The sequence below is a fragment of the Octopus bimaculoides genome, chromosome 3, assembly GCF_046866305.1.
Source record: "Octopus bimaculoides isolate indiv1 chromosome 3, ASM4686630v1, whole genome shotgun sequence".
Lineage (NCBI taxonomy): Eukaryota > Metazoa > Mollusca > Cephalopoda > Octopoda > Octopodidae > Octopus > Octopus bimaculoides.
The window spans coordinates 138,979,078-138,998,892 of NC_142930.1; the positions used below are offsets into that span (position 1 = coordinate 138,979,078).

Genomic DNA, 19,815 nt, shown 5'->3' on the forward strand with positions numbered 1-19,815 from the left:
CAGAGATGCACATATCGTCAACCACTAAGGGACATAGGGACATACTCAACTTTGTGGTGATGAGAAGAGTATTTGTAGTGGCCCGTCTTTTACACCAAGACAAAACTTGTATGTTAACACTTCTTCTTCTTCTTATAATAATAACAATAATAATAATTATTATTATTAATTATTATTATTATTATTATTATTATTGTTCAGTAGTTTTATTTTTATAACGTGTTTTCACTTCACTACCGAGCGCAGCTCTGTGCGCCTTGGGTATGTGCTGTGGTTTGCTGTGGTGTTCTTATGTTTACTGTATTGAAAGTGTTTTGCGTAGGATGTGTGCAGTACCCAGTAGTGCAATTTTCTGTATGTTATATATATTTGTAAGTCCTGGTGCTTTTGTTATGTATTTGTCTGAATATTTTTTTTATTATACCTAAGGCACCTACTATGATAGGAATTGTTTCTGTTTTTAGACTCCACATTCGAGTTATCTCTATTTCCAGGTCTTTGTATTTTGAAAGTTTTTCCATTTCTTTTCGAGTATTATTATTATTATTATTATTATTATTATTATTATTATTATTATTATTATTATTATTTTAAACAGCCTAATACAGCTTAGAGTTTCTTAGGGTTCTTACAGGAACCTAGCTCGTCGGTCAAGAAGAAGAAGAAGAAGAAGAAGAAGAAGAAGAAGAAGAAGAAGAAGAAGAAGAAGAAGAAGAAGAAGAAGAAGAAGAAGAAGAAGAAGAATTAGTTATTTCGTTGTTCACCACACCTGAAAGTAAACATCACTCCCTGATGAGATCTGGACTTAATGTGGAGTATTTTACATCTAACATCGCTTGAATGCTGATGATGGAAACCTAATGGCCGAATTGAAACATATGTAGGATTCTTTTATGTTTATTTCTTCTGTTAATTCGCTTCCTTTACATCCTGAATCTTATATGTATTGTCACTGTCTCAAGAACTCTTTCTAAAAACTTTTTAATATATATATATATATATATATATATATATATATATATAGATATTATAAATATACAGGGATTAGCAATTGAGTTGCTTCTCCAACATACTGAAAATTTAGAAATAGCAGTCAAAGAACTACTGATTCCAAACTACAAATTTTTCTCTAAAGTGGATGGCGATATTTATGGCACACATAGAACAAAAACCGGAGGGAAAAGCGTAAACAAACCAAGCCTCTATATAGATAGATAGATAGATAGATAGATAGATAGATAGATAGATAGATAGATAGATAGATAGATAGATATACATATACATAGTTTATAACGGGTGTATGTATGTATGTATATGCATATGCATGCATGTACTTATATATGTATGTATATATGTATGTACTTATATATGTATATATGCAAGTATGTATATGTTTGTGTGTATGTGTGTGCACATCCAAACACACACACACAACACCACACGCGCATACACACACACACATACAACACCACACACACATACAACACCACACACACACACACCCTACGCGTACTGTAAAATTGAAAACTTTGTACAATAGCAGGCTGTGAGTTAAAGGTGAAAGAAAGTGAGTGAAGTGAGAACGTGCCAAAGAGAAAGGGGGCTTCGAATGCGACAGAAGAGTAGACGTACCAAAGTGAGAAGAGATGGGAATGGAATAAGAATATTGGGAGGGGAGGGGAGGGGAGGGGAGGGGAGGGGAGGGGAGGGGAGGGGAGGGGGAGGGTATCAGAAATAGAGTGAAGCTTTATTCTGAAAAAGAAAGAAAGAAAGAAAGAAAGAAAGAAAGAAAGGAAAAGGGAAAAGAAAGAAAGAAAGAAAGAAAGAAAAGGGGAAAAGGACACAAGAAAGGAAGAGAGGAAAAACGAAAAAAAGGCAAGAAACAAGTGAGAGAAAGGTCAGAGAGGACAATGAAACAAAAAAAGAAAGGAGAGAGAGGGAGAGAGAGAAAGAAAGAAAGACAGATAGACAGACAGACAGACAGATAGATAGATAGATAGATAGATAGATAGATAGATAGATAGATAGATAGATGGGTAGATAGATAGATAGATAGATAGATAGATAGATAGATAAAAGAATAAAGACATGAGATGGGGAGAAAGAAAGATATAAACAAAGAGTGGGAAAGAGAAGGGAAATACATTAAGAATATTGGTAAGAAAGAGAGAGAGGGGCTGATATAAAGAGAGTTAATTATTAAAAGAGAGAGACAGAGAGACAGAGAGACAGAGAGACAGAGAGACAGAGAGACAGAGAAAGGGACACAGAGAGAGAGAAAGGGACAGAGAGAGAGACAGACAGGTAGACTGACAAACAGACATATCGACAGACAGAATCACAGGTAGATAAAGAAAGTGTGATACTTAGAGAGAGAGAGAGAGAGAGAGAGAGAGAGAGAGACCGATTGATTGATTGATTGAGTGAGTGAGTGAGTGATTGATCGATTGATTGATTGATTGATTTGATACGATAAGAAAGAGAGAGAGAAAGAGAGAGAGACAGAGAAACAGACAGAGAATGAGAGAGAGAGAGAGAGAGAGAGAGAGAGAGAGAGAGAGAGAGAGAGAGAGAGAAACAAAGACAGAGAAAGAGAGAGAAACAGAGAAACAGAGAGACAGAGAAACAGAGAGAGACAGAGAAACAGAGACAGAGAAACAGAGAGACAGAGAAACAGAGACAGAGAAACAGAGAGAGACAGAGAGACAGAGAGACAGAGAGAGAGAGAGAGAGACAGACAGAGAGAGTGTAAGAAAGAGAGAGAGAAATGTTGATATCTACCCGAGCGCGCTGCTCCTAATTCACAATGGTTCTGTAATATCAGTAGCAGCAGTAGTAGTAATAGCAGAAGTAACCGGGGTTGTCGCGGTAAGCACGGAAAGTTGATGTAAAAATCCATGTTTACTTGGAGGCGATACGGGCCTGACTGAGGCGGATCAAAAAAAAATAAATAACGCGACGGCAAACCCCCCACCGCCGTACACATCACATAACCAACAGCAACAACACCAACTTCAACATCAGCACTCTTCCACGCTGCACTGCTCCTACGCAGCCACACTGAACAAACCCGAGTATTTAGTAGTATGCTCTATATCTAGCCATCCATCCAACCGTCCATCTACCCAGCCTCCTCTCTACACATCCACCCCTGTATCTTTTTAACACAAACAGCACCTGTTCAGCATCATATTTAAGTAGAAACATTTACTCTCTGTGTATTCAGTTTAAAAGATTTTTATACCCGTAGTTTGTTTGTTTGGTTGTTTGTTTGTTAATTGGTGCGGTGGTGACGTGGATGGATTTTTTCGTTTCATTTAATGAGGAAGAAAAAGTTGAAATTTTAAATACATTTTTTTTTCTCTTTTACTCTTTTACTCTTTTACTTGTTTCAGTCATTTGACTGCGGCCATGCTGGAGCACCGCCTTTAGTCGAGAAAATCAACCCCAGGACTTATTCTTTGTAAGCCTAGTACTTATTCTATAGGTCTCTTTTTGCCGAACCGTTAAGTTACGGGGACGTAAATACACCAGCATCGGTTGTCAAGCGATGGGGGGGGGACAAACAGACACACAAACACACACATACATTTATATATATATATATATATATATATATATATATATATATATATATATATATACATATATACGACGGGCTTCTTTCAGTTTCCGTCCACCAAATCCACTCACAAGGCTTTGATCGGCCCGAGGCTATAGTAGAAGACACTTGCCCAAGGTGCCACGCAGTGGGAATGAACCCGGAACCATGTGGTTGGTAGCAAGCTACTTACCACACAGCCACTCTTTTTTTTTTTTTTACGAGCTTCAGTCATTGGACTGCTGCCATGCTGGAGCACCGCCTTGTAAGGTTTTTAGTCGAACAAATCGACCTCAGTATTTAAAGTTCTTTTTAGTTTCGGTTTTTTTTTTGTTTTTTTTTGTTTTTGTTTTTTTGTAAGTCTAGTAATTATTCTAACGATCTCTTTTGCCGAACTGCTAATTTACAAAGACGCAAACAAACAAACATCGGTTGTCAAGCAGTAGTGGAGGCACAGACACAAACCTAAAAACACACACACACACGCGCATATTATTTTATTCTTTTACTTGTTTCAGTCTTGTGACTGCAGCCATACTGGAGCACCGCCTTGAAGGATTTTAGTTGAACAAATCGACTCCAGAGTTCATTTTTTAAGCCTACTATTTATTCTATCGGTCTCTTTTGCCGAACAGCTAAGTTACGAGACGTAAGCACACTAACACCGGTTGTCCGCGGGATGGTGGGACAGATACAGACACAACGATACACACACATACATACACATACATACATAAAGATAGACAGACAGACATACGACAGGCTTCTTTCAGTTTCCGTCTACCAAATCCACTGACAAGTCTTTGATTGGCCTGGGGTTATAGTAGAAGACGCTTGCCCAAGGTGTCACGCAGTGGGACTGAACGCGGAACCATGTGGTTGAGAAGCAAGCTTCTTACCACACAGCTACGCCTATGTCGAGCTTCCACTCAGTTTCCGCCTACCAAATCCATTCGCAAGATATTGGTCTGCCCGGGGCTGTAGTTGAAGACACTTGCCCAAAGTGCCGCGTAGTGGGCTTGAACTCGAAACCACGATCTCCTTGAACACACAGCTATAACTGTGTCCATAAATCTTTTACCTTTTACTTGTTACAATCATTGGACTGCGGACACACTGGAGCATCGCCCTGAAGGGTTTTAGCCGAACAAATCGGCCCCAGTACTCTTTTTTGTATTATTTTATCGGAGTCTATTGCCGCACCGCTATGTGTTAAATTTATTTCAAAAAATTTATGTTTATTCCGAAAATAATTCCCCCGCAATAATAATTGCTGTTATTGCTGTAACTGAAAATTATTCTTAATAATGTCAATAGTGAAAAGCGTCGAGTTGGCAGAATCGTTAGCGAGGGAATGGATAAGTCGATTACATCGACTCCTGTCTTCAACTGACACATATTTTATCGACCGCAAATGCCAGCTCACCGCCTGAAGAGCATTTAATATTAGCAGATCAAAAAACCAGCCAGAAGCTACTTCGTCAGCTCGTGGAAGGCTATATTTGATGGAAATGAGCTTAGTGTATTACTGGTAGAATTTCTTTTTCTGAAACAGATGACAGACATTACAAGATCACTTCTACTGGGATTTGAAATTAAAATTTATTGGATTGAATTTCAAAATATCTGGAAAAGTTGGTTTCGAGTTAAGTCTTCCATTCTTTTATTATTGTTATATTTCGGGATACTCTTTACTCTTTTACTCTTTTACTTGTTTCAGTCGTTTGACTGCAGCCATGCTGGAACACCGCTTTTAGTCGAAGAAATCGACCCCAGGACTTATTCTTTGTAAGCCTAGTACTTATTCTATAGGTCTCTTTTGCCGAACCACTAAGTTACGAGGACGTAAACACACCAGCATCGGTTGTCAAGTGATGGTGGGGGGACACACAAACAAACACACACACACACACACACACACACACACACACACACACACACACATATATATATATATATATATATACATATATACGACGGGATTCTTTCAGTTTCTGTCTACCAAATCCACTCACAAGGCTTTGGTCGGCCCGAGGCTATAGTAGAACTCACTTGCCCAAGGTGCCACGCAGTGGAACTGAACCCAGAACCATGTGGTTCGTAAGCAAGCTACTTACCACACAGCCACTCTTAGGCCTATTACTGAGTATGCATCATGGTAGAATGTGTCATATAAAACATCTTTTTCTCTTAGTCTTCTTAAAAAAAAAAAGAAATCCCTAAGTTATTCCATGTTAAAGTTGTCGTATTTCTGTAATTTCAACCAATCACTGACGTCCATTCAGCCAATATACATTAAGTGCCGACTACATAAACAAACGATTCTGAAACAATTCTATCGGTGATAAAATTATTATTTCCTTGTCAAAAAATGGCTGAAGCATATTGGCAGTAGCTAATAAACCTTTCTATTATAGGCTAACCCTAACCCTGACCCTAAGGTTAGGGTTAGGGTTATGGTTAGGGTAAAACAGCAAATTTAAAAAGAAAAAAGCAAATAAAACGAAGAAAAAAAAAGAAAATGAAAAAAGCAAATTTAAAATGAAAAAAGCAAATAAAACGAAGCTATGGAGATTAAATACGCTTTACACCGCTTAATCAGTCAAAGGAGTAAATATAAACAACTGAATACTTGTCAGTAATTGGTTGAAATAATCGAAATACGACAATTTTTTACCTGAAATAAATTCGAATACAAAAATATTTTTCTGTTCTATAATACAAAATAGATAAGTATACGAAGTTTGAAAGTCTTTCGGTACCAAAAACACTACGTAAAACATTAATGAAAACTGTGGCCCCCGTTTTAAAATAGATCCCACATTGCTTCATAGATAGACAGACAGACAGTCAGATAGATAAATCGATAAATTCTAAAACAAGATATCTATTACTCAATACATACATATATGTTTGTATATGTATGTGTATGAGTGAGGGTTGAATATGAGTGTGTGAGTGTGTATGTGTGAGATAGCAGATTCCGATTAATACAAGAAATAAAAAGGAACGTCGTCAGGAGAGTGGAGTTGCTCTAACAAAATATAGACATGATTAGAGGCCATCGCCGAGTATCACAAGGTGGCGGAGTTTACTCACAGATATGTGGTACACGAAGGTATCATGTACAAGCCTCATGTGCTGAACAGAGAGAGAGAGAAAGAGAGAGAGAGAGAGAGAGAGAGAGAGAGAGAGAGAGAGAGAGAGAGTGTGTGAGAGAAATTAATGTCCAACAAGATCAAGGAGAAGTGTGTGATCACGTGATCTTCAATCTCTCTTGATCTGAAAGGTAAACTAGACGGTGACACTAGAGTGCCAAGGACTCGATGAGAACTGCAGTTGTGGGCGTGGTAGGCGTGGTTCGTTGAATCAGTAAGGCCACCTGATTCTTATCAAAGCCGTCGTTGGAACTAAATCTGAATGTGTTGAATGGCATGTTACTTTCAATTATCTAGTTAATGGGCAGACTGTTTTTCTGAGAATATTATTTTTTTCTTCCGTTCGATGTCTTTGTTTTCTGTGTATTTAGTTATCATTTCAGTTTTCTGGTCATACGTATACACTTACAGACAGACACACACACACACATACACACACGTGTATATATATATATATATATATATATATATATATATATATATATATATATATATATATAAACAAATAGTAAATGAGTATATGCATATATACGTACAGGTATGTGCATACCGACATCCACCTGTATGTATAGGTGCATATCTGGGTACAGGACATTGCAAACAAAACGTAGACGAGAAAACACGCAAGCCACATAGAGAACATTCTACTTCATCAGCTACCCCCGTTTTAACACCGGCGTTTCGAAGAGCTGGGCAGGACGCATCGTTAAAACGGCTCTTCCCATGGACCGCAAATTAAATTTGTATACACAAATTAAATCTTGCCATGGAGGAATGTAGTGGCGGACAAAAAACGAGACAGGAAAACAAACAGAAAAGGCTTTACGGCCAGACGAGAAAAATTATGTGTATGAACGCTGTGAGGCACGAACTTGAAAGTAGGGACGAAGTAGTTCGCGTGTTTGCTCGGCGATAGCCAAGGAAGAAAAGGATTATTGACCGGAAGCATGTGACCATGCCGGTGTAAGGGGAAGAGAGAGAGTGGTAGAGGGAGAAACAAAGGGAGGAAGTAGAAGAATAGTTGAGCAACGAGAGGAAAAGAGAAAGAGAGGAAGTACGAGGGGGAAAAAAGAGATACGTAGTAGTAACAGAGGAAGAACGAGAGGGGTAAAGCGAGATACGTAGTAGTAAAGAGGGAGAACGAGAGGGGGAAAAATGATAGAGGAAGAGAAATAGAAAGAGATAGAGTAGCGTCGGAAAATATGAAGTTACGAAAACTACTTACAAATGTGTGTGTCTGTATATAGATATATATATGTGTGTGTGTGTATTTATATATATGTGTGTGTGTGTAAAAAATATATATGCATGTATACACACATATATGTATATACTTTCATCTACATGTGTGTATAGATGCATATCAGGGTACAGGACGTTAGAACAATGAACTGCAGACAACGGAACGAACACATAGGAAAACAGAAAGCCACTTGGAATTATTTATCAGCTGCCTCTATTCTAACTCGACGTTTCGAAGATAAGGCAAGACGTACTCTAGAATAGTCTCTTCCTGAGTAGTGGATCAACCAACTAAACAGAGGATTCCAAGATGGCAAACGTAAACCAAGACAGGAAAAATTGGACAGTGAAAACAACATAAAAAAGCCGTACGGCCAAACGCGAATCTGATGTAGAACGCTAGTAGTTCGTCTTGCCTTCACAGCGGCTGGAGTGAAAAGAAAGTTGACCACAGGTCACACGAGAGCAGAGAGGATGGTGGAGGGAGGAAGTGGAACAAGGAGGAAGTGGAACAAGGAGGAAGAAACAGGAGTGTATAGCAGTGAAGTAGAAGTTAGAATAACAGAAAGAAGCAGAGCGAGACGGGGAGATGGGTAAGAAGAAAGATAGATAGGTAGATAGAGGGATAGATAGAAAGATAGAGGAAGACATATTATATATATACATAGATAGATAGATAGATAGATAGATAGATAGATAGATAGATAGATAGATAGATAGATAGATAGATAGACAGACAGACAGATAGACAGACAGACAGATAGGTAGATAGATAGATAGATAGAGAGAGAGAGAGAGAGGGAGAGAGAGAGAGAGAGAGAGAGAGAGAGAGAGAGAGAGATAGTATGTATGTATGTTTAATCAAATGAATGATAACTTACGATGGATAATTGTCAGCTCATTACAGCTGTTTCTTACTTTCATTTTTAATACAAGAATGAGAACATTATTCCATTACAGAAACACGTAATCATCAGATGAAACGTAATTTTACAAACAGGAGAACATTCCAAGAGTACAACAAGGATGTGGCTGAAGACTATCGAGGCCAACTATGAAATGGGAGAATGACCAACAAATTTAACCGTTGAGGGGCCGAAACCGGACGTGGTTCCTTCTGATGATGTCTTTAGCCACTGGATCGTATAAAGGAGCTGTTGAGGTAACGAACGTGGTTGGAATTCCTCTAAGGTCAGTGACCCGGGTGAGACATAAGTCTGCTAGACTGGCTCTTAGGTAGACTGGAGTGGGATGTAGGTGATATTTTATTATAGTAGGTTTAGAGCAATGGGAAGTAAGGAGAGGTCCTAATATAAATTAAGGGTAAAGAAAGAATAAATAAAACAAAAGTAAGAGTGAGGAAAAATAAAAGCATACAAGCCAATTAGGCTACTGCTGATTAAATAATCAAAACCAAGAACTCTCATCCCTCATATTAAATATTTCTTCAGATCTGCTATTACCTACATACCGAGCCTTCACAAAAGTAAAAGCGAGAGACACAGAGAAAAGGAAAATGTCCCTTGTATTTGAAAACTATGGAAATATTATTAAAATAACATTCCACAATTTGATTGTTTTTCATTCTTTACTCTAAGTTTAAAAAGTCGCAAAGACTGAAACCGGCGCTAAAATGTTCTTCATGATAAAATTATTTTAGCCTTTTCTAACTACCTAATTTGCTTGTTGCAAGATCAGTACTGTGTGTCACTTGATTTCTATATATTGCGAGCTGGAATTAACAACTGCTATCTCTATCGAAAGAGTATGCACCACCGAGGATGACCAACAAAGAGATCGAAACCGTACGGTCTGGTAGTCTCGTGTTTGGAATATGGTAGGCTTCACTCGCCTACATACAATATATATCGGTCACAGATTGCATTGAATAACCAGCTGGAGGACCTGTCCTCTGGAACTAAAAACAGCAGTAACGTCGGTTCCTACGGAACAGCTATATTTGAGTGGCGGTAAACATAACATCTCAGTATAGTTACTCCTTTCATCTCTTATACAGATGTTCTATCTAGCTAATTATATACATATATATATATATATATATATATATATATATACATATATACATACAAACACTCCATATTTATGTATGTCTGTGGGTATATATATATATATATATAGATGCATGTATAAATGTATGCATGCATGTATGTATGTATCTATGTATGTATGTATGTATGTATGTATGTATGTACACACAGATGTGTAATGTGTTTTGTCTCGTGAAATAAAAAAATTAAATATGGATGTGAGAGACGCAGAGTGATCGACAGATATAAAGAGTGTGCGTGTGTATGGGAGTGTGTGTGTGTGTGTTTGGTATGTATGTGTGTGCGTGTGTGCGTGCGCGCGGGCGTGTGTGTGTGCATAACTAAATATGTATACGGAATTATGTCCATATGTTTATAATAAACATATAGCCGTGCTGTGAGAGTAAGCACCTTGATTAAACCGCAACGATTTGATGCCTGTCTCGGAATTCTTAACACTTCAATATATTATGTATCGACTTCGCCCCTCTCCCCACCATTATGTAACTATATTTGTGCTTTCTCTCACTCCCTGTACACCCCTTTTTTTATACAACGTTGTCATATGTAACGGCTTTTCTCGATACTGAATTCAAGAATTATCATTGTTCTCCACCTTGAAGGCGGCGAGCTGGCAGAATCGTTAGCACGCCGGGCAAAATACCTAGCAGCATTTCGTCCGCCCTTACGTTCTGAGTTCAAATTCCGCCGAGGTCAACTTTGCTTTCATCCTTTCAGGATCGGAAAAATAAAATTCCAGTCAAGTACTGGGGTCGGTGCAATCCACTTACTCCCTCCTTGCGAAGTTGCTGGCTTTGTGCCAAAATTTGAAACCATTATTATTCTCCACCTCACGTGATACATCATAGGAAGTTTGGGTAAAGACCGTGACATGGATAGGGCTTAATTAATTTAGATCAGTCGAAAGCATTTGATAGGGTCGACCATCAATATTTGGCGGCTGTCCCGAAGGCAGCTGGTTTCAGCTGCGTGTGCAGAGGTTAAATATCTGTAATGTACTGTGACATTTCTAAAACATAGACGAAAAAAACGTCCCATGACTTTATTAAAGAACGATCACATGTGATCCCAAATGGATTATTTACAATAATGTGGATCGAAAAAGGTCCTGGGAAACCGAAACGAACCACTTTTAATCACTCCAAAAACCGGTCAGTATCCGAAGAAGGTGATGCTCTGTACCTGACCGAATTGGAAGGGCATTGTGCATTGCGAGCTCCTTCCACAAAAACAGGCACGTCAACAACAACAACAACAACAAAACAACAACAACAACAACAACAACATAATAATAATAATAATAATAATAATAATAATAATAATAACAACAACAACAACATGAGCACTCAGAGAGCGCAAACCTCCATCGATCTCTCAATGATTCGCCGGAGATGATTTTTAAAATGAGAATATCTGAAATAATCTCGACTGCTCTCACAAACGAGAATACTAAAAATGAACCCGACTGCTCTCAAAAAGTAAGTAAAAAAAACGGAAAAAATAATCCAGAATCCTTGTCCGGTACCTGATCGATCCCAATGGTAGTCATGGCGTGTGAAGATGGATGTGCGGGCCGTGTTTGTAATGCTGTGTGTGTGTGTGTGTCGTCTGCAGTGGGAACAGGAACAGTTTTCTCTATGGTGGCCTTTTTTTTTTAGTCTATCAACAGATATAGTGTCTTTACGACCATTAAGGTCTATAGTGAAAAATTTATCCGTGCGTGAAAGAACGCACGGAAAGGACCTGCATACGGTGTTGTTAGCGGAGGTTTAACAACCTCGCTGCGCACAAAGATATGAGTCCAAGAAGTAAAGCTTCCTTTCGTCGCCACTAGCGACCTCGTCAGTGACATGTCCTCTCTACTCCAGATCTGCTTCAGATCTGAACCAAGTAAATAATGATAATAAAAGATGTGAAATAGAGCCAGTGCGTGTGTTTGTTATTGGCATAATGACCTTCCCGGGATACAAAAAACTATGTTTCAACGCACAAATTTACATCAAGAATCTTGTAAACCAAATACAAAACTGAAGAATGCTAACATATATACGAGAAACATCTAAATACATGATGAACAGAAAAACTGTCAAACAAAGAGAAAGGAAGCAAAAGACGAATTAATGATCGATAAGATGTTTTTTTTTTAATTGCTGAAAGACAATAACAAATATACATAGTGTGGATTGGTTATAGAAAGTCTCACTTTTAGGAGAAGAGTTGATTAGATCTAGAAAATGCAATGCAAAAATGGTGGACAAAGTGAACATCTGGACAGGAAAGATCAGCAAATAAACAGATTAGGAGGGGAATCTAATAGTACGGAACCCTTTTTCAGTTATACTAAACAAAGTTAAGAAAGAATATCCGTTGCGAAAGGATAGAGAAAAAATTAATCTTGTGGCAGAACACAAAGGGGGCAACATAAAATTAACGAATGGTACGTCAGCTTACGGTGAATACTTCAAATTTTGTTATGGTAGAAACATTTGCAGTACTCACACTGTTACCCTGCTTCAGACAATTCCCTTTCTTTCACATTCCACGCTTTCACAACCACATCGACTTGGTTAATACACATACATATAACCATATGTGTGCATGTGCGTATATATGTACACACACACACACTCGCACACATACAGATGTATATACATATATACAAAGTATATATTATACATATGTAACTATATATATATATATATGAATATATATTTATTTGTGTGCGTGTGCCTTCAAAGGGAATATAATTTGTATACATTCAAACTCTTTTGAACCCACTATTTCATCGACAATATCAAATATACCAAATATAAATAAATTATTATTCTACAACTACAACCATGTACCACTTAAATTGGTCGTCTTGTACCGTGAATACAAGCTTAGAGATGATTCTTTGAATGCTATGATAATTACTTAAAATTCTTTCGCGCCAACATACTTTCATAGAATATCGTTGGGTTCCATCTGTCAAGTAGTCTGATTATACACGCTCGTAGATTTATTTATTTATTCATTTGTATATTAATTCATTTTTGCTCCAGTTTCGACTGATGAAACAGTGAATATGATATGAGGAAGTTTGTTGATACTCATGCTGCATAGCTTTAAGATAAATATTTTGTAATTACATTTCATAATGTGGATTGGCAGAACATGTAGAGCCCCATTCAAAATACTATTGAGTGTTTCTTTTTTCTTTCCAGTTCTTTTTTTTTTTTTTTTTAATAGAGGTGTCAAAGACGCAAGGCAAGCACCCTTAACACTTTCCAGAGCCTCCGACAATGTCGGAAGGACGGAAGCTGAGTGACCGAAAATCTAGCCCGAACGCTTACAATAGAAGTGATTCCGCTAAAGTTACCCTTGGGTCAGATAATGGCGCTAAATCGGGCGACGGAGAGGGTCGTCACTGCAGCATGATGGGCCCCTAGACAGATGAATGCGCTGGGCCTTATAGCATTTATTGACAGTAATCCACCGCATACATATATAATATTTAGACCCCGTAGACCCGTGGGTTCCCCGGGCAGCTGTACACAGTGCCCATGTGTTAAGACAGCACTAACGACGGGTTAAGTTTATCACTTTAAACAGGAATGTCCTTCGGGAGCTGGTATTCCACAGTTTCCATCTACAAACTTTAACTGACGGCACTTTGAACTTGGAAATTCAAAGCGCTGTCAGAATACAACTTGGAAAATATTTCCTCGGGATGCTGTTCTGTGGCACTGGGCCTGAAACTTCGTAGCTACGAAGTAAAATTCTTATTCTCTGACAACAGTCATGTCTGCACTCATTTTGCTATGTCCTGATTCTTCTATTGTGGTTCCTTTAATTAATCCCGTCCTTTACCAATACTTGTAGTCTTACGTTAAAGTTAGAAATTATTACCAATTTATATGAAACTATCGTTGGTTGAGTTCCTCAAGCGTAATAAACAACCCCTCATGCAAGAGGGGTTGTTTATAATATTGTTTATTTAACTCCATTTTATATATTAAAGGTAGTGACAATTTTCTAAGCATTTAACTTGATAATTATTTATGATAGCCTATTAGATGCCTGTACTATAAAAGTTATTTTTTTGTTCTTGTATTTTCCTTGAAATTACGTAAAATTTCTTCTTAAAGAGCTTTGGAAACTTTTGTAGACTTTCTGTTGTTGGTGTTGTTGTTATTGTTGCTGTTGTAGACTGTTATGGTTTAGGCCCTGGGCTACCCTGCTCAAGCAGACCTTTAATTAAAATAATTCCAAAGTGACCATCATGTATTTATTAACACTTAATATATCTAGAATTACATTATTCAATCTGTCCTTCCGTTTTTTTTTTTAACTGATAAGATGAATTTGCAGAGAATATGGCTGTTGTTTCTGACAGGTTGAGCGGCTGCGTAGAGGCTCCCTCGTTGACTCGTTTCTTCAATTTGCTTATTGATCAAATGTTTGATTATTCTGAAAAAGTTGTGTCCATCGATCAATCAGTGGACCTTATTGTCCTCAAAACGTGAACAGAGAAGATTTGAAGTTGTATGGTTCAAGGTTTTTATTTATAATTTATATATGAACTAATTTATATATGAACAGAGTTTTACAGATAGGCGCAGGCGTGACTGTGTGGTAAGAAGTTTACTTCCCAACCACACAGTTCCAGGTTCATTCCCACTGCATGACACCTTGGGTAAGCGTCTTCTACTAAAACCTCGGGCCGACCAAAGCCTTGTGAGTGGATTTAGTAGACGGAAACTGAAAGCCCGTTGTGCATTTATATATGTATATAACTATGTGAGTGTGTGACTTTGTGTGTTAGCCCATTTCAATAATCTACAACTTTCAATGAATTATACAATCTAAAGTCAAGCTAATTTCTACAGTAAACGTGATATAATGTGCCACTTGTTTCATTTAAGAAGGTGGTACCACTTAAATCGAAAGTTGAGGCACCATATTTAAAAATGGCACTACCGAAGTTGAAAGGGATCCCACAGTGTCTGTGACATTACAGAGGTCAGAAAATGGTAGAAACAAATTCGAATTTTTCGAATGCAATCAACACTACCTCAATAGCATTTTACTCAGAAGTTTTCTGCGACCGGATGTTTCCTCACATATAATCAACGTTTAGCTGAAACTTTATCGGGGCTTGATTTTTCAAAAAATTTCATGCTACAATCTATATGGCTATCGTTAGTTGCGATAAGAGCACCTAAAACAACAGTAACATTTGAATTACCGGAATGGTTTATGTAACGGAAATTTTAGCTCGTCTTACGAATGAAAGTGAAATCTGTTCTAGCGCCAAAGAAAACCTCAGTTTATACCACTAGCCATAAGAAGGGATTAGCTTCCGAATATTCTCACGTATTACCAATTGCACCCTTTATTATGACAAATGTGCTTTATCGCAAACTAAGCACTGTTGAATGCAAACGCATTTGCAAACACACACGCGTGTGTGTGTGTGTATGTGTGTATACTTGGAAATGGATGCGTAGCGTTCAATTAAATAATAATAATAAATAATATATATATGTGTGTATATATATAACGATGCTCGAAATGAGGAATAAATAGACAGCCGACAACTGATGAAGAGTCGTATTTCTGTGTTTACTTGTCCTGTTTACCATTTTTTTCTCTCGTTGTTTACGTATTTAACTCGTTTGTTTACGTATTTCATGTTGTTTACACAGTTGGTGATGTCCTGTACCTATATATGCATATATATATATATATATATATATATATATATATATGTGTGTGTGTGTGTGTGTGTGTGTGTGTGTGTGTGTGTGTGTGTGTGTGTGTGTGTGTGTGTGCACAGTCTGTGACAGACCATGTCTGTCCTTGGCTGGCCTCAAATCTCACCTGCGAACCCATGGAAAACAAACCTCACCCAGCTATTCTGATTATATGTCTGTGCACACGTTTGAATGTGGTGTGTGCCAGAGGGTTTGCAAATCCAATGGGGGTCTTAAAAGACATGTTAGGATCCACAATGAGCAGAACTTACTTGCAGGTATTGGTAGTGGAAATCAGAGGTGCAATCTGTGTGGGTGTTTTTTCAAAACACTGTCTGGTTTAAAAAGCCACATCAGACGCCATGAAAGGGCTAAGGTGTAGGTGCAGGAGGTGGTCAAACTCTGTTTAAGGAGTAGACAACCACCATGTATACGCTGCAATACGGACGCTGTACAAGTTCAAATATGATTAAAATATCATGTAACAAAATACAGAGTAGGTTATTTACTTTTGCGATAGTCAGTAGTGATCATACTCAAAATGAAGGCCCCTAGACATGAATATAAAAAAAAGGCTACAGAATGCAGATCTATTAGTGAAAACCTCAAATCTACTACTTATGCACGATATGCATAACTTAAAAGCATATCAAGTGATAAATTAATACCATAACGAACCCATCATCTCACCTTACTAAATATTTCTTTCGTTTTTACAAGTTAACTCACTGCTTTTTCAAGGATTCATTTTTATAAATACTAATATCAAATATCTTCATTTGAATCGTGTCATGCAATGAGGTCTGTAATGACCTATTATTTCATACAGCTCATAAGCTAAACAGCAATTTTAATCTTTAGAAGTTGAAATATTAAATTCTCATTATCAAATACATTGTTGTTGTTGGCACTCCGTCGCTTACGACGTCGAGGGTTCCAGATGACCCGATCAACGGAATAGCCTGCTCGTGAAATTAACGTGCAAGTGGCTGAGCACTCCACAGACACGTGTACTCTTAACGTAGTTCTCGGGGATATTCAGCGTGACACAGTGTGATAAGGCTGGCCCTTTGAATTACAGGTACAACAGAAACAGGAAGTAAGAGTGAGAGAAAGTTGTGGTGGAAGAGTACAACAGGGTTCGCCACCATCCCCTGCCGGAGCCTCGTGGAGCTTTAGGTGTTTTCGCTCAATGAACACTCACAACGCCCGGTCTGGAAATCGAAACCGCGATCCTATGACCGCGAGTCCGCTGCCCCAACCACTGGGCCATTGCACCTCCATTAAACACATTATACTGTAAGCAAAAGGCCTTAAATTTGTAAGGTGGGGGTTATTTGGTTGCATCAACCTTAGTGCTCAACTGGTGTTTATTTTATTGACCACAAAATGATAATAGGCAAAGTAGATTTCAGAGGAATTTGAAATCAAAACGTAAAGCCGGAGGAAATGCTCGAAGCATTTTGTCCCGTGTGCTAACGATTCTGCAAGCTCGTTACGTTAAGTTCTCGTTATTAAAACAAGCTCAGTTGCATAGAGCTATTTAACTGTGTGGTTAAGAAGTTCCTTTCGCAACAGCATGGTTCCAATTCCAATGTCACTAAGCAGCACTTCGGTTAAGTATCGTCAACCATAACTTCTTGTTCACTGATACGTTGAGAATGGAATTTAGTTGCCTGCAACAGCGTGAAAGCCCATTATATGTCTGTTTGTTTGTCTGTCGCTCTGTCCGTCCGTTTGTCTGTCTATCTGTATCTATGTATGTGTGTGTAGGTATGCATGTTTGTATGTATGTGTATATGTATATGTGTATGTATGTGTGTATATATATGCATGTATGTACGCAGGTTTGTGTGTATGTATTCTTTTATTCTTTCTGTTCCAGTCATTGGACTACGTCTATGATGGGGCACCGCCTTAAAGGTTTTAGTCGAACTTAACAACTCCTGTACCTTTTTATTAAGTCTAGTACTTAGGATTTCGAATCTTTTGTCGAACCTCTAAGTTAAGGAAACGTCAAAAACCAACATCAAGCGGTATGTGGACTATGTGGACACTAACAACCTTACCAATTCGCTGCCAGGTATATTTTTGTATATATGTTTGATTACTAAAGACTCAAAAATGATTACAGTAATTGTTTGTTTCTTCTCAAGCCATACCTGGTTCATAAGGGCCGGTTTCCCGGTTTCATTGGTGTATAGGTTCCCCACCTAGACAGGACACCGGTCCGTCGCAGGTTAGCTGCTAGATGCAGGAGGAAAGAGTGAGAGAAAGTTGTGGTGAAAGAGTCAGCAGAAGTTCGCCATTACCTTCTGCCGGAGCCGCGTGGAGCTTCGGTGCTTCGCACATAAACACACACATCGCCCGGTCTGAGATTTGAACCCGCGATCCTTCGGCTGCGAGTCCGCTGCTATAACCACTAGGCCATGTACCTCCACGATTACAGTAATAATCATTGTATATTCATGTATAAATGTTTGTGAAGTTTGTTCCTAATTGCATCACATTCAAGAAATCTAAAAATTTTAAGTAGCATTTAATGTAATTTAAAAAGAGACAGAATGCTCAAGACTAAACCTCTCAGACAGTGCTGAGAACAACGTTCACAGTTTCTTAGTTTTCTTGATTATTGTAAAACACCATATTATGTAAGTCACTTCTACAAATAGAATACATATTCATTTTCTTGCACCGAAGTTCAACTACCTATAAGTTCTGCTAAATTCCATTTTGTTTTCGAATTATGGCTAATCTTTTTCCATATTATCAAAATCAAATCATCTTACAAAATAGATTTTGCTTTAGAAGCGAAACTTCTATTAATTCTTTTAGTGTTTCTATTTCCGTTTCTTGGGAATCTGCTCTTTGCCAAAGTAATTACTTCAACTTCTATATAATCATCTATTTTGACTTATCTTTATCTATGTTTTGGTTTATGTTTCGCTCTTCTCAACAAAAGAAACATTTGAGTGCAGTAAAGGATATATCATTATTATTATTATTATTATTATTATTATTATTATTATTATTATTAAGGTGGCGAGCTGGTAGAATCGTTATCACGCCGGGCAAAATGTTTAACGACATTTCGTCTGCCTTTTCGTTCTAAGTTCAAATTCCGCGGAAGTCAACTTTTCCCTTCATCCTTTCGGGGTCGATAAAATAAAGTACCAGCCAAATACCAAGGTTGATAAATCGACTTCAATTTGCTCCCCTTGAACGAATAGAACCTGTCAACAACAGCAACACACCATCTCCAATAACAACACCAATACAACAACACCATTATGTTCATCATAATCACCATCATCACTACAGACATAACCAAGAGCACAAACACCAGTGAATCCCAAGATACCCGCAAACCAGAAGCAACAACAATAAAGAAACATAAACTTCACTGCTATAAACACGAACAACAAAACACTAAAGGAATACATAAACCAATACACAGACATCACTCAGAGCGAGTTCATCACACTAACAAACAACACACATTAAAATTATCCAAACAACACAAAACATATACAACGCCATAAAAAAAAACAAATACCTCAGAGAAATAGGAGACTGCAGAGGGAACATCTACAAAACCTATTATGAACTCCTTGTAGAAACACCAACATGTAACACCTGTGGGACGGAACATCTGTCACCCTTACCAACAAAATTGTTCTAAGTGGCTACTTTTAACTTCCTTATCTTCATGAACATGACCTCGCTCAGAATAGACAGTATGAATACATATGGCCTAGGGTCACCTAGGAAGCAGGACTATCTACTCAACGATCTCAGTTTATTAAACATAGATGTGGTGGTCATCAGCAAAACTAGATTTTCCTACCCACAAACCCTTGGATACATTTTCGGTGGATACGAGTTCTACTTATGTCGACCGGCATTTAGGCAGAGTTACTGTGTTGTTTCAGAAAGATCTTTATTTTGCAATACGGACAATCTTTTTGGACACAGAGGATAATTGGTGGTATTGGACTTGTAAGAAA

The 19,815-nt window shown here is 37.9% G+C and overlaps 1 protein-coding gene across 5 annotated transcripts in view; it reads right to left on the minus strand.

Annotated features, from left to right (window-relative positions):
- LOC106868471 (uncharacterized) overlaps positions 1-19,815 on the minus strand; it is a 374,724-nt gene that overhangs the window by 162,082 nt on the left and 192,827 nt on the right. Inside the window, exon 1 of one of the 5 annotated variants that reach the window (XM_089349731.1) lies at positions 2,782-3,402. The exons of the other annotated variants lie outside the window; for them this stretch is intronic. Within the exon in view, the coding sequence (XP_089205857.1) occupies positions 2,782-2,986 (205 nt within the window). The 5' untranslated portion in view covers positions 2,987-3,402. Of the gene's footprint in view, positions 1-2,781; positions 3,403-19,815 lie in introns of those variants that run through there. 5 annotated transcript variants of the gene reach the window in all.